General features: G+C 36.7%; 1 protein-coding gene across 5 annotated transcripts in view; it reads right to left on the bottom strand.

Annotated features, from left to right (window-relative positions):
• The window catches only part of TENM1 (teneurin transmembrane protein 1), a 634,570-nt gene that overhangs the window by 243,575 nt on the left and 376,356 nt on the right, over positions 1-14,639 (bottom strand). For all 5 annotated transcript variants that reach the window (XM_087748549.1, XM_087748548.1, XM_087748550.1 and 2 more), the window contains one exon: positions 12,210-12,489. In XM_087748549.1, the coding sequence (XP_087604675.1) occupies positions 12,210-12,426 (217 nt within the window). In that variant the 5' untranslated portion in view covers positions 12,427-12,489. The remainder of the gene's footprint in view (positions 1-12,209; positions 12,490-14,639) is intronic.

The raw sequence follows: 14,639 nt of genomic DNA, 5'->3' as shown, positions 1-14,639 counted from the left end.
CTGAATATAAAACTAACTCAGAAAAGTTGGATACACAGGAGGAGAAAAGAAATATATTTAAAGGAGCAAAGATACATTTTATGGGATGGCAGTCACAATGGGAGGAGGAGTGCTCTCAGTGCACACGGGTACCGTGTGTTCATTATTATTTTTATAATAGGTAACAGACAGGATGGTCATCCAAGATATGCTCACATGAATGAGGATTTACCCAGTAAGAACAGGCAAATAATTTCCTTTTTTTTTCCTTTCTCAATTGAAATACAAGGATTTTTTCATACCCTGCCCTCCTCTTCATGAATTCTGTATTTCCTTCCACAGAACCAAAGATAAATGAATTTTGTAATCCCTCCCCCCAAGTACAAAATGAGAAAAGGAATGACAGCGAGAGGAAATTACGAACCCATTTTCCAAGCAGCACAGGGGAATACCTCTGGGGGCAGCTGTTAGACAACATTTCTAATATTTATCTATTTAAACTCTTAGTAATTGACTCCAGTTGCAAAGAAAAACCACAAAATTGGTCCAAAGTTAGCATGCATGTGCACTTCTGATTTCTGCATTTCCTTTAATATTCCGCATCTCCATATGTACAACGAAATCTCAGAAAAAAATTCTGGCTATTTTTCTGGACAAAACAGGGTAGGGTACAAGATTGCACCTTAAAGTAATGCAGGTAGTGCTTTTACTGTACTATGTCAATACTACATGCATACCCTTCTGTATTTCTACAAGCATTTGTAGTGACGGATATGAAAACTCCCACAGAAATGACAAAAGCAAAACATTATTGAGAAATTTTAAAACTAATTCCTGCCTCCAGCTGAACAGAATAACTAATTTTACGTAGGGCAATATACAATCCTTTGATTTCTAGTAAAAATTATTAAGTAACAATCAATTTCTTTAATTTCATTACTAGGAAGGATTAAAAGTATGTCCCAAAATTACATTACAGACTACTGCATAATCAGTGTCCTGATATGATTTTTATAAAAAAATTAGAAAGTTATCTTGTCTTGATTACAGCAGCATAAGAAGTTACAGAATTGTTTTTCTTCAACAGATGGTGAAATAAGGAGATCAAGCTAGCAGACATCATTAATTGCGTGCAAGTGTTTGAAAAGAAGGAAAAAGTTTGATATGTTCAAATTGAATTGAGTGCAAAAGTTTTAAACAATGTTTGAAGTTGCTCTTTCATCAGAATTTAAAAACTTTCATCCCTAAGAAAAGTGCATGCATGTTTCACAGACCACAAAAAGACATCTGAAAAAAGAAACCGACATCTTTTCTGCACTAGTGTTAATTGTGTTTCTGGTTATCATGCATGCTTACTTTTATTATGTACCTCTCTCTTGAACAATATTGAAGTAAATCATGCAAGCCTCTTGCATGATGCCATAAGTACAAAATTCTACACTTAATCAGGGAAAGCACAAGTGAGTTTCCCATTTTTAAGACTTAGAAAAAAAAATTATGACTAATAAATTGAATGAATTCAGAAGTGAACATACCCGTAAATGATCCCTCACTATGTTATCTGCATTTCCATTTCTATAACTTCTAGACATAAGAAAATCTACTTCTAGGATACATTTTATTACATTATGCTGTTAAGAAAATCGTATGTGAATAATCTTTGCTCTGTAATTGAAAATGAAGAGACAGTCAAGTTTTTATGTACTTCTAAACACCAACCACTTTCATCTTGTTAAAACATTTAGAAGCAAGGGAGCCTTAAGAATTTCTGGCAAATACTTTGCTGCTTACGTTGTTGTCCGTAGGAACTGTACACCTGTACCAGGAAGCCAAAACCATCAATACTGGGGAACTGTTAGAAAGCTTAAATAAAACCCTCTGGTAAATTAGGTAGTGTAAGCACATTGGGCCATTTATTCCCTTACTTAGGTCACTTTTAGACCAATGCATCTTCATTTGTTTGAATGGAAGTAATCTTAAATTATATATGAATTAGTGAGAAAGTGTGTGGCAAATCCAATGAATAAAGAATTCTCCATTCAGTGGGAGAACTAAAATTCAAACAAATTTAAAAAAACAAATAAAAATAGATTAACCCCAGTTAGCTGTACTAAAATCAATTTTATTAACAGAAGTTTTGCAGAATATTTCATGAATCTGCAATGAATTTTTCTCAGTGTTTAAGATTACACTCATTTTTCCTCCTATGATAGCTTCCTAACAGCAAACATTACATATTTTCGTAAGTGCGAGGATTGATTACATTCCACCCATTCTAGCAAGCCACTTCTGTTGCCTTGCTGCTTGTCCAAAAGGCAGCACAGGCACGTTCCTGTGGTCCCATTTTGCGTTTTGTGATGTTTAGAAACGCCGTCTACAGGAAAGTGGAATAACCTTGAGCATCTCTAGGTTTTTAAAAGTTGATTCACTCTTCATTATTTGTTTTCTATTATTTTAATTCCAGGAAAAATGCCTTACTAGTGAGTGTTATAAACAATGGCTGAATCACGAAATACAGCACCTGCCATTTAGTTTCTTTGCAAGGAAAGCTCTACATAGTTCACACTATACTTCTGTGTTAAGAAAGTGCTAACTGCAGGGAGGTCCAGATTCTTCCCCACTCCCAAGTATGCAGGAAGGGTGGTTTTGGCACTTCAGTCGCAAAGACAGACTTGTCCCACTTCCAGGGGCCATGGGCAGCATAAGCTGATGCCGCTTCTCTTTAGCTAATAACAGCTTCCTCTACAGCTCTCGATTGTCTGTAAAGCACGGTAACTGTCCTGGATCACACGGTTGGGTTTTTCTTGGCAGTTCAAAAATCATGAGTGAAGCTAAGCACCTCATGTCGATTAAGTCACTGGGAACACTGAATCTAGCTTTTCAGATACTACCATTTTCAGTTATCAGAAAAAAAGACCAGGACTTCTGTAATAGCCTATTTCTGAGCACAATATTTAAGAGTTTAGTTGGTAATGTTCTTTCTTACAGATGCAACTTCTGTAGCAGTTATGAATTCCAGTACATTAATACTCAATAAAGCATAGTTAGTATTTCAAAAATTTTACAAAACTTCACATTTATGTCTCATTAGTCACTGTGCTAATATTATCATTTGAATTTGCTGGCTTCATAATCTCTCGGTGATTTTCACGGCAACTATTTATATTTTGATATGTGACTTTTCTAGGTCCTCAGACTATTTTTCCTAAGGTTACAGCTGGAAGTGACTATATCAACCTTGGTGTTCACTGTTTTGTTATATAACTGGTGCTTGGGGGGGTGGGGGTGGTGAAAGAATCAGTCTGCTGGTGTTAAACATTACCTTATTCCTTCCATGCTGTTTTTTTCATCTGAGCTAAAGATATTTCATCCACTTGCAAAGCATTCCTAATGAGTGACAGTCAGCAGGAAACTGATTTTTGAGCAGCTTCCAATAAAACTGAAACTTTGAAAGAAGAACCTTAGATTTTAGATTGCATTCACAATTCATTTCACATATATACCTATAGAACTAAGTTCAGAAGTATTTGAGTCTCATTCTCAAAAGAAAAACTAATTCAAGCCCTAAATGAGTTAGGACACACCCACCCTGCTATTTATCCAGATACGCAGCAATGTCATCAACTCACTGAGCTACTTCTTGACAGTTCCTTATTTTGAGAGGTACAAAATCTTCTGACAGATACATAATTGAGAAACCCTGCGAAGAAATGTTATTTTGTTTCAGCATCTGCTCTATAAATGAAGATAAGCAAACCAGATTTCTAGTTCCAGAAAATAAGACAGCTCTTCTTTGTTTCAAAAAGCGTGACATAAAAGACACAGCAAGAGTATGTATATTAAAATGGCTTGTAGGACAAATGCAGAGCCGTTCACTGGTTCCCACATTCTGTAATACTTGCTTCATCACTCTGTCTTGATGCTTGTTCATATCTTGCTTTTAGCTTATGACAGATCTTCTTGGACACTTCTAAGTGTTATAGGAACAGGCTCTATTAATACAGCAAGAACATTTTATAGATATAATTTCAGGCTTTGACAAACAGAATTCCAAAATATATTCACTCAAAAGCTTAAGCCCCTGCTGTAGATATTCCACTAGTATTGGGCACAGGTTACTGTAACGATTGCTGTATCTTGGTTTCTGTTACACTGGCTGGGTTACTTTTCCCTTCTGATTTTTATTTCTACTATTTCTGGCATTTTACACTATGGGAAATTGGTGATTCAGAGAAGAGAATGGAAATTAGGATTGTAGTTTGTATCTGTACACTGACAAATGGATTGGTAAGCTTGTGTAACATTTGGAGAATGCTTTTTTTATTCCTTAGACGAGATTTCTTAGCAGGGGATTGCAAATGCACTGTGATCCTTCTCTAGCTTATTTCCTTTCTCAGTAGTTTTTTTTTCTCACTTTTCCCCTCTCTTGGATATTCACTTTTTAAATCAAAAGAATTACTTATGAGAATGAAACTATTTTTGATCACACACAGCATTTTTTTCTCAGAGATGATGGCGGATAATATAAGATTGGAAGCAGCATTGCAGGAATGGTGACAGCAGGTTACAAGCTTTTCTAACGCAGTTGTGATCTCAGAAGGGAGCACCCACTTCAGCCTTGTGGGAACAGAGTCTCTTTGCACATTCAGTTTGCTCATGTATTTTGATGTGATGAGGGGAAGGAAAAGCATTCCCTCCGTGCGATTTTAAAGGAAGCCACAAACATGCAGTTTCCTCACCCCAGTTATTCCAAGGAGAGAAACTTCCAATTACTTGGCAAATCAAGACAGACTATCCAGAGGGGGTCTGAATCTAAGTGCAGCTTTTCCTTTCCTTAGAGTCTGCAGATACTCCCCACGCAGAGGAGAAGGCTGCAGCCCAGGAAGCCGCAGGGAACGGCTCATCGCACTGCTTTTCTCTGGGAGACAGTACCATCGCCATGATTAGAACACAACTAGCCAAACCAAGCTCAGCCCAGCACACCAGGAATGCCTGTTTCTGCAAGGGAATACAGGAGGAGACAATACACTGAAGCTTTAGGAGCGTGGAGTCTTTTACTCCGCCTCATACGTAATTTCTTTTTTGACAACATGAAGCTCATAAACACTCCGACCAGATGGTGGAACATACAGCAGCAGGAGATGGAGCTTATTATCTGTCACTTCCTTCCGCTAGTATACAGCCCAGAAATCTAAAGGACCTTCATATCACCCTCTACTGAAAGCTGGGTCCCTGTCACAAGGCAGTACGAGGGACGTATTGTGTGCCCTTACACAGACATCGCTTCTTCATTATGCTTCAAGTCCCTGCTTTAACGTATGCAGGTACAAAACATGCTTAAATTAAGTTCTGAGAAGATTTTCTAAAATTAGCAATATAATGTTGTAGACAACATTAAAAGCCTAAAATTTAAATGTCTGGCATTTGCTAACAAGTGAAAAAGATTCTAATAACATAGAATACCTCCGCAGTTTTGATACAAGTCCTATCTAGTAATAGTATGTTACCAGAACATGTATGTTATTTTTGTATTTTATTCCTTAAATTACAGAATTTCAAGAAAAGTGTTTGCAAAAATAATTGGTTTCCTTTGTAATCAGCCTGTTCCTACCTTCCTCTTCCAGAACTCAGGAATGCTTTATTCCACTGTGCTACAATCACCTTCCACAACAACTCAATACACAGCTCTAAACAAATTATGCAGGTTAAAGGTTAACAAATCCCATCTTTCATTAACCCACAAATCTCACCATAAAGAAAACACCAGGAACAAGTGAAGTAAATAACCACCCAGCTGAAGAGTTCAAAACTACCTCATTTCTGAAGCCTGCATAGCAGTAGTTCTTTTAATAGAGACTTTTTCTTTTCATTTGACATTTTTTCTTGCCCTTTTCAAAACTAATGATCTCTCTCCAGCTGCAAACATAAAAAATGCATTTTACTGGGTCCTGTTTACATGTCAATAAATAGCCATTATAATATTCTTTATTTTGATAGTCTTTATCACATGAATACTACTGGCAAAGGCTCCAAAATATTCAACTAGCAGGGAGAGCTATATTGAACTGTTCTACCCTATTCCATCGACCACCAGGTTAGCACTGATAGTACTTGAGCTCTACCTTCTTAATACCAAGAAGAGCTTGGGGATGGCCCCAATAAAATTTTTCCCTTCGTTAATTGTTCTTTGTGGAAGTTTAAAAGCAAAGTGTCCTAAATTCACCCAGATAAGTGCTCCAAATCTCTATTAAAATGATAAAAAAAATCACAGCCACTCTGTTGGCATCAGTTTCCTCTGGAAGGGCTCACAAGACCGCAAACTTGTGGTATGTTAGTGGATTATTCTAGTGTTATACATAAGAGATTAAGGGAAGAAGCTAATAAAGATTGGCTTGTTTACCTTTACATGTCATTTGAAAATAAAGTAATTGAAACAAAAAGCACACGCTATATACAGCCCAAATTCAACTCTCCATGGCCCTGGTACAGACACAAAGCAGATCTGCTGCCCTGAATGGATTTACATAATTCTGAAATCAGAGGAGAATATGGCTATTATGTAAAAAGCTTTTGCTACTTCACAGATGACAAAAAACCGCCATGACATTTTCCTGACAGGACAATTTCCTACCAGTGCCTGTCACCATGCCTTATATTTATGTCTATGATGATAAGTAAAACTGTTTTTGACTGGTCATATGATGTTAAGAGTTACACGTGCTTAAACTTTCCTGGTAAGCTTAAATTTGCTGAACTTTAAAGCATAGAGAAACAGACCGCCGATTTCTGCACCCCACATGTAGTTTTTCCTTTCTAGGGAAAGAAAGTGCTTTTCAGCACCGGAAAATGTGTATTGCCTATGTATCCTCACCATTGCTAGAATGTAATAGAGGGCAGAAATGAGAATGGTAAGCTAAAAAAAAAAAAAAAAATCAAGGATGAAACAGAAGTGAAGGCTAAAGAGAACAGCTTTCTCACACGGTGACCCAGACCTCTTCATGAAGCCAATGGAGTTCATTCAAGGAAGATGTTGAACATTTAGCTGGATCTGTTTACCTACTGCTTCTGAAGATAATTTTATATACCTTCTCTACAAAACATTTACTACGTTACCAATCTCCAGCTTTTGTCCTAGAAAAAAGTTTTCCTTACTTCTTGGGCTAAAAGCAGAAAAGGTCAATTCTTTGTGAAGTACTCTAAAACATCATTTCCTAGAATACTAGTAATGCTGACTTTTTCCCACAGATTTACCAGAGAATATTTGCTGTTGGATCCTCCTGCTAGGAATAACTCCAGTTTGCCTTGCCCATAACGCAGTTCAATATATTTATCTTGCCAGGAAACACACGTTTGTCTAACCAGAAATTTACCGCCGTATGCTCATATTGTTAACGATCAATAAAATTTATCATGCCAATGACTCAATTCCAGATGCTTATCCTATCAGGAATTCATTCCTCTAAACTAGTGTTTTCTACAAATCTCTAATTAACCTAAAAGCCATAAAGCTTTTTCGTACTGCCAGTATTTGTAGGATACAGCTCCCTTCATCTTTACTTTGGTGGAAACAGAGAAAACTGTGGAAGAAAACAGTTCTAACAATGTAAACATGTCACCAATACGCTAGAAGTGCAAGCTATGAATGGTACAACTATGAGAACTTTTTTTCCTTGCAGCCAGGTCCGTCAATGAGTTTCCCAGCAAGAACAACATTTCTGACGACTTCTGCCAATTCTACCCCGTCTCATTCAAATACAAAACACTCTGTTTACCAATTCTTCCAAGAATTAATTTACTATGTTTGCCAATATCCCCAAACTCTATGATATTGGGTCTGCCAGAAATTTACTTCATAAAGTCTTCTTTCCAGGATGAGATATTGCAGATTTACATATCTTCAGATAAACAGGAGTTTGAACATTCCAGTGACTAAGAGAATGCATTTTAGATGTACACTTTATGCAATTAGCACTGACTCCTCAACGACACTTGTCAGGAGAGTTTTGTATCTGCTCACACTGAGTTGTTAGGCCAGTAAAACTTCGCTCAGCTTGAAACAGCCTGTGGTGTTATTTGTTAAATCTGGAATTTCAGTTTCTGATGCAAATAACTGCAGAGACACAATTTATGTTGCACTGGACTCCCCATGAGGGACATTAATACTAGACCTCAAGAATAACACCTAGAAATCATTGCTTAATCAATAGATTAATTCTGTACTTAGCGTTTATTTTTCTTTCATATTCCTATCTCTAAGACATGTGAAACCAAGCAATAAACCATTCCTCTTTGAAGAGTAAGATTTGAGATACAATTTCAGGAATTGTAAGGAGTACAAAAATATTAAAGCAGTTAAGTATTCTATATTTGGGTATTGTTTTCAATCTTTAAACAAACGTTTTTGTAATTTGTAAGGTCACACATGGCCTTTCAAACAAAACTTTGACATAAAAAATGTTTTGCAAAATACTAACAGTGCTATTCAATTTTGTAGGATATATTTGAGAACTCTGAAAATGTTTCCTTTATGTTCATGCCATGTAGAGTTCTGGTTTATACAGATCGTCTATATATGCAAACACATAAATACCCACGTGTAACGATTTTACATAATGTCAGATTTCAACTGAAACTTTTCATAGAAATAAATCCTCAATATTGATAGTAACAATGAAATAGTCAACTGCTCACTAACAAAAAACGTCACAGAAATTGCTGAGCTCTATCAGGATTTTGAGCAATAAATCACATTTCACTCTGAAGCTATCTACTAAATTCAGATGACTGCCCAGTCTAATTTATATGACCTGCCATGTTTAAGTAGCCAATACAAATTCTTCCTTTCCATAAACAGCTAAATTGGTGATTCTTTTCACAAAACTAACTAGATCAGTACAGGTACCCCTACACTTGTTCCTGTTATAAGCTTCTCTTCATTAATTTTTTTATTCTGAAACAATTTTCTTCTCACATTCCACCATTAGAGCTCATTTGATTGCTATCTCACCCTTCGTCATTATCACTTCATTCACGACTGTTACTATGTGTCTATTTTCTCATCTATTCTCACACCTTTCGTGGATGAAGTTCATGGATGTTATCCTCACTCTACAATCCATTAATTCATCACATCTTAAATACAGGGTACTATTTCAGTTGTAGCTAGTAGCTAGAGAAGAACATTATTACCTGGGGATACAACTATGGCTGCCCCTTTAGATTTAACACGTAGAATTTTTTTTATGCAATAGTTTTAAGCAACGGCACGGTACAGCGCTCTCCTTGTAGAACGATGCTCTTTCAAAAGGGGTGCTGTGGGGTTTTTGGTTGTGTTTGGGTTTTGTTGTTTGGTGTTTTTTTTTTTTTTTTTTTAACATTCCAAAGATGTGCCAAACATGAGAAAAACTTTGTTAAAGGTTCTGATGAGGAATTTTAGAAAAGAATGGGTTTAAAACAAATTCCATCTACAGTTTTACGGATTCATGCCAGATTCAGAGTCCAAAACTGAACCTGATTTTCTTCTGGTATTGACTGAGCAACTACCAAGAATCACCCAGAACTCTCCAACTCGCAGGCCCCATACCGTGAAACCTGGTGTCCTTTTGGAAATAACACACTAGAGAACTGTAATCAAATCAAACTCTGGCTGAAGTCTGAAATTTTACACTCAGCTTTACAAACTTTTTTGCTCTTGTTTGAATTTTGAGCTCAACCAGTTTTATATTTCAAATCTGTGCTGCTTGCCAGGCCAAACATTTAGGTTCAATTTGTGACAGAAGAAAACTGTATGATTTCAATCACTAGAAAGATACAGGGCTGAATTCCCGGGAAGCCAAACAGGTATACTTAGCAGTGCGATTACTAACTCAGTCATACCAAACTGAATTTGTCACAGGAGAAATCTATGATTTCTAGTACAACAAGCAACGTTCAACTTCATCCTTACAAACCAGTACACAAGTATATGTTTTTAAGAACACTTTTATGCTCAATAACACAATGAAGCAAGCAGTATATATTAAATAATAACATATTGACCTAGACAATTCAGGAAAGAAGGTGCCTAGAGGTAAGCAAGTATTTAAGTGCTGCCCTGCATATTGACAAACTACTGTCGAGGCTTAAGTGCTTTTCTACGAACACGGATATCAAGCCTCACACTGCAGTTTGAAGCAGTACAAGAGTTTATTGCTTCCAAGACGAAAAATACCAATGCTTGTAAAATAGAAGATCTGCAAATTTATACGGTATCGCATAAAAATTAATGTGAATGGAAAAAATCTTGGGGCATATATTTCCAATAAAATCATCTTACAACACGAGTGTAAAATACTTGTTGGTCTGTGGAAGCATAAACCTGATTCCTAACAGGCCAGTCCTGAATAAGTGAGGTAAGTTCATTCCTGACAACTTCTTGCAGAATTGCACACTGATTTCACCATTTCTCCAAAATTATTAATGTGACTGCTTTCAGAGGCACTCTTCTGGAAGAATAAATTCAACATGTGACACACAGGCTGCTTTCTTACGCCTACAACAGAATGATTGCAATCCTTTTATATGTATCCAAGCTATGACACTACAGCTAACCTGAATATCGATAGCAGCAAAGCTTTGCAAACAGGGAGCTCTTCAGAGGCCTAGGTCAACACAGAGGTGGTGCTTTCAGAGCCACAGTTAGTAGTAAAGAGGTAGTTACTTTAAGTAGATCTACAAGTACATGTACATCATCTCCAGTTACAACAGTATAGTCATATCTTAGTTAACCAAACTCTCATAACATGTTCAAGATCAAGTCATTTATAAAGAATTGAACATTTAAGTCAAGTTTTCTATACAATACTTTGTTGAAATCTGTATTCGTGACTTTTCTTTCCCAATATTGCAGTTTTGTAACTCTTTGGAGGGAATATATGTACATGGATTGAGGCTATTTCTGGCAGCTAAGTATTGTTTCTCCCGTGAATCATAGGTACTTTCAGACATCACCAGTATTAGGAAAGTACCTTGATTCAGAATATCTGCAATAAAAACAAAAAGGCTGCAAGAGCTGTGTAGCACAGCTATTCTAATTTTTGCATTAATTTACACATCACAGAGGAGACAATTTTTCCATCTTCAAAAAGCATATTTTTTATCTTCTTGTAAAAGAAGAAAAATATTTTAATATTCGGAAAACTAGAAAAGGCTTTTCTGAGTGAGCACTGAGGGACTGGGTTGCTTTGTGTGGGGTTATTTTTTGCTGGGGTTTCTTATGTTTGTTTTTGTTTTTGTTTTTTTTTAAATTAGTACCAGAATTTTTAGCTGAGAAGTACTGGCCACACAATAACGAATCAGTTTAACCACTTCCTTGAAGAGCAGGGAGTGACTGACCCTGGAACCCTGTGGCTGTTACCTCTAAGGGGACAGGACTCTCACTGCTTCTGACGTGCACTCTGATCCCTAAAAATGTTCTCCCTGACCCACCATCTTGCCTGAATTTGTGGCAGAGCTAAAGGCAACAACAGATAAGCCACTTGTCTGTACAAAGGGAGTTTCCACACACAGCAGTCTCTCAGAGAATGCGGCAGTAAATTCTGCTCATTTCCTTCCATTTCATTAGTCTTAGTCTTTAGTGTTTATCTCTAACCAAACATTAGCTTTTCCTAACCTTAGTTCAACCGTCATAAGCTCTCAAATATCTGTCCTAGACTTCTGTCTGTATCATGCAAAAGGCTATAAAAGAAACTTAACTGTTGGCCTTTTTTTTTTACAAGACATTATCTTCAGTTTTTAAATGACTTGGTCATTTATATGATTAGAAATGTCATAAAGAGAATTGTTTCATTTGAATTCATTCACAGGCTTTGTAAGCTCATGCAGAGACAGCCTACAACCCCAACCTTGATTTTATACTAAACACACACAACATATGCAAAGGTAGTAAATAATTAATCCGTCAACATTAGTAAGAAGAGTAGCTCCTACTAAAGAAGTATTTATCTATAGCTATCATGTGATGGTCTTCAGAATACTAGTCAGTCCGTCCTGCTAGAAAAGCAATTTTACTTCAAAAAAATATTCCCTACATTTCTGATATTATGGTATGGTTAAAAATAGGTAAAAAGTGGGTTGTCGCTACAAGCCTTTGAAAACAAAATGTTTGCTTGTCTGCTGACAATATGAGATTGCTTCATAGTAAGTAATCAGAAAGTAATAACCATAATTTGTAGATAAAATAAACAATTTACCTTGTGTAGACTGGTCAATGTTTTTTCTTTTTCTGCTATGACTGTTATAATTAAGTCTTAGCTCTTGGCTATATTCATTCAGAGTTTCTCTTGAGTCATAAGATTGCCTTTGCTTTCCCCCATCTTCACTTTCATCTGAAGAACTTGTGTAAGTTAGATCCACTTCATGTTTAACTTTTGACAGTGGCTGGTAGGGTTTGCAGTCCATCTGCTCCATCTCTGATTAAATAGGCTCAAAGTCATGAAAAACAAGAAACTGGAACTCCTTAAGGAAGTACTCCTGGAAAACAAATAAACAAACAATAATCCATTTCAGATATAATATATAAATTTAGCTCACAAAGGCTGAATTTAATTTTTAGCTGATATAAACCAATTAAATTCTATTAGTATCATTCTAATCCAGGAAAGAATCTGAACATGTCATATTTTACTGTCTTACTTTTTAAAAATAGAAGTAAAATAACAGCAACTTGGACAAAAAAAAAATAGAACTAAATCTTAAGCACTTATCCTATTAGACCAAGCAATAACCATACCTTATGCACAAAACGTGTTACAAAAACTTATATTTGGTATTACTATTTCTCTAAAGGGACGCATGCTCTTCTGAAGTGAAAATTACATTTTGTATCTTTTAAAATATGAAGTCTAGAAAACAGCAAGTTCACTCTTTTGAAGTATTTTGCTGGAAATTAAATTACATTTAATCAAGAATAAGAGTCTTCACAGTTTAGAAAACCACCAGACTTAGTAAAAACAAAAATACACCATGCTGTTACTCTACGAGAGCATATGATGGTGCAGAAATGGACATTTTCCTTTTAGACCGTGTGCCCATTTCAGCAGGAAGAAGCTTCTACCCTGCAGTACAACCCCCTTTTCCCTCTGCATCTCCTGCCTAAACTCATACCAGCGTGGGGGCTATACTGTTCCTCAATGAAACCTGCCAAACGGAAGCCTGAAGTTTTGTATATCATTAAAACGATGTTCAAATCCAATAGCATTAAAATCAAGGGGGTTACAGCTGCACACGCAAATGGTGCACTTGTCCTGTAACCTTGCCTTCACGAAGCTGTTTCCATCATTAATTTTAAGGCAAACTCTGCGATGAAATAACAGGGGTTATGGCACACCTTTTACAGCAGCATGGTTCACAAACAGGGAGCTCTTAAAATAAGTTGGGGTGGGGTTTTTATGGTTGTTTTTTTTGTTTGTTTTTTGTTTTTTTTTTTTTAGATTAACAGATGCTGTTAACCTAGAAAAAGAAATGTAACAAAAAAGGTGGCTGTAAATATTACTGCTAGAAGACCAAAAACTTGTAAGTTAAAAGAGATTTAGCTTCATTAAAAAGCAATTGCTCACAGCTTCTTAATGATTTTTAGGTCTGCAGCAGAAAGAAGTATGTTTAAGACCCAGTTTGATATCAGCCTATTTCCCATCTGCAACAAGGACTTTTAACCCCATACATTTCCAGCTGTGAGTGTACAATATGAATCTCCAAAAGCAACCACAGAAAAACGGAAAACACATAAAAGGTAAACATAAAGAACCCCACAGAAAGCACTTCTTGTTAGAGGGCTATAGAGATGAGTTTAACTTCTGAAATTGTCTGAATTTTTGAGAAACAGCTGATGGTAGCTGTCACTGTGTTCCAGCATAGCAGAACTTCATCTCCTGCTTGCGTGTCCTCCCAATACTTTTGAAAGGACCACCTTGCTGAGCAAGAGTGGAAAACACTGCGCATGGTGTGAAGAGGGAATAAGGCTTCTAACGTAGCAACAGAAGAAGAAAATCCAGGCCCTCAGAAGCCTTGGAGGGATGGCAGGAAGGGAGACAGACCACTACGGCAGAAGTAACACCATGGAGCGCATGCCTTCACTTCCCCACTATCTGGAGAAAGAGGTTAAAGACACATCTTTGATTGAAACACACAATCTCAGGGAGTTTCATCCAATCATTTAACCTGAGATGGAACAGCTCTTCGGAAACAAATAGCACCTGGGCAAAGAGCTCCAGCATTTTTTAAAAAAAAAAAAAAAGTAAAAAAAAATGCAGTTCACAGAGTGGGCTTGAAAGCGCTGAAGTCAATAAAACGTGCTTCAAGAGAGAAAGAACTAAAAAGACAAACTAAGGAGCCGCCCGCCTGCCAGAGACCAAGGCCAGCTGACAAGCGTGTCATGGGCTTCAGCAGCGAACCCAAGTTTGCGTGCTCTGGACTGATCACACCCTATCCTATCAAGCTGGTGTTAAGATGCTTCTGTAGAAAAGTTACTAATAAGCACTATTTGCTTCTCAAAAGCTGTTTGCCTAAATAATTTACTGTTATTTGCCAACATTGCCTATTACTGCCTAAGAAGTTCAGTACTTATTTTATGAGTTGCTTTAATAGTCTGATCTGTGACAGAAGAACACAACGATGCTGTGACT

Source organism: Nipponia nippon, unplaced genomic scaffold (assembly GCF_047370975.1).
Source record: "Nipponia nippon isolate SJK-2023a ecotype South Korea unplaced genomic scaffold, ASM4737097v1 scaffold_12, whole genome shotgun sequence".
In the NCBI taxonomy this organism is placed as follows: Eukaryota; Metazoa; Chordata; class Aves; order Pelecaniformes; family Threskiornithidae; genus Nipponia; species Nipponia nippon.
The sequence above is the reverse complement of the archived record's forward strand: the minus strand, read 5'-3'. Positions and strand labels throughout refer to the sequence as shown.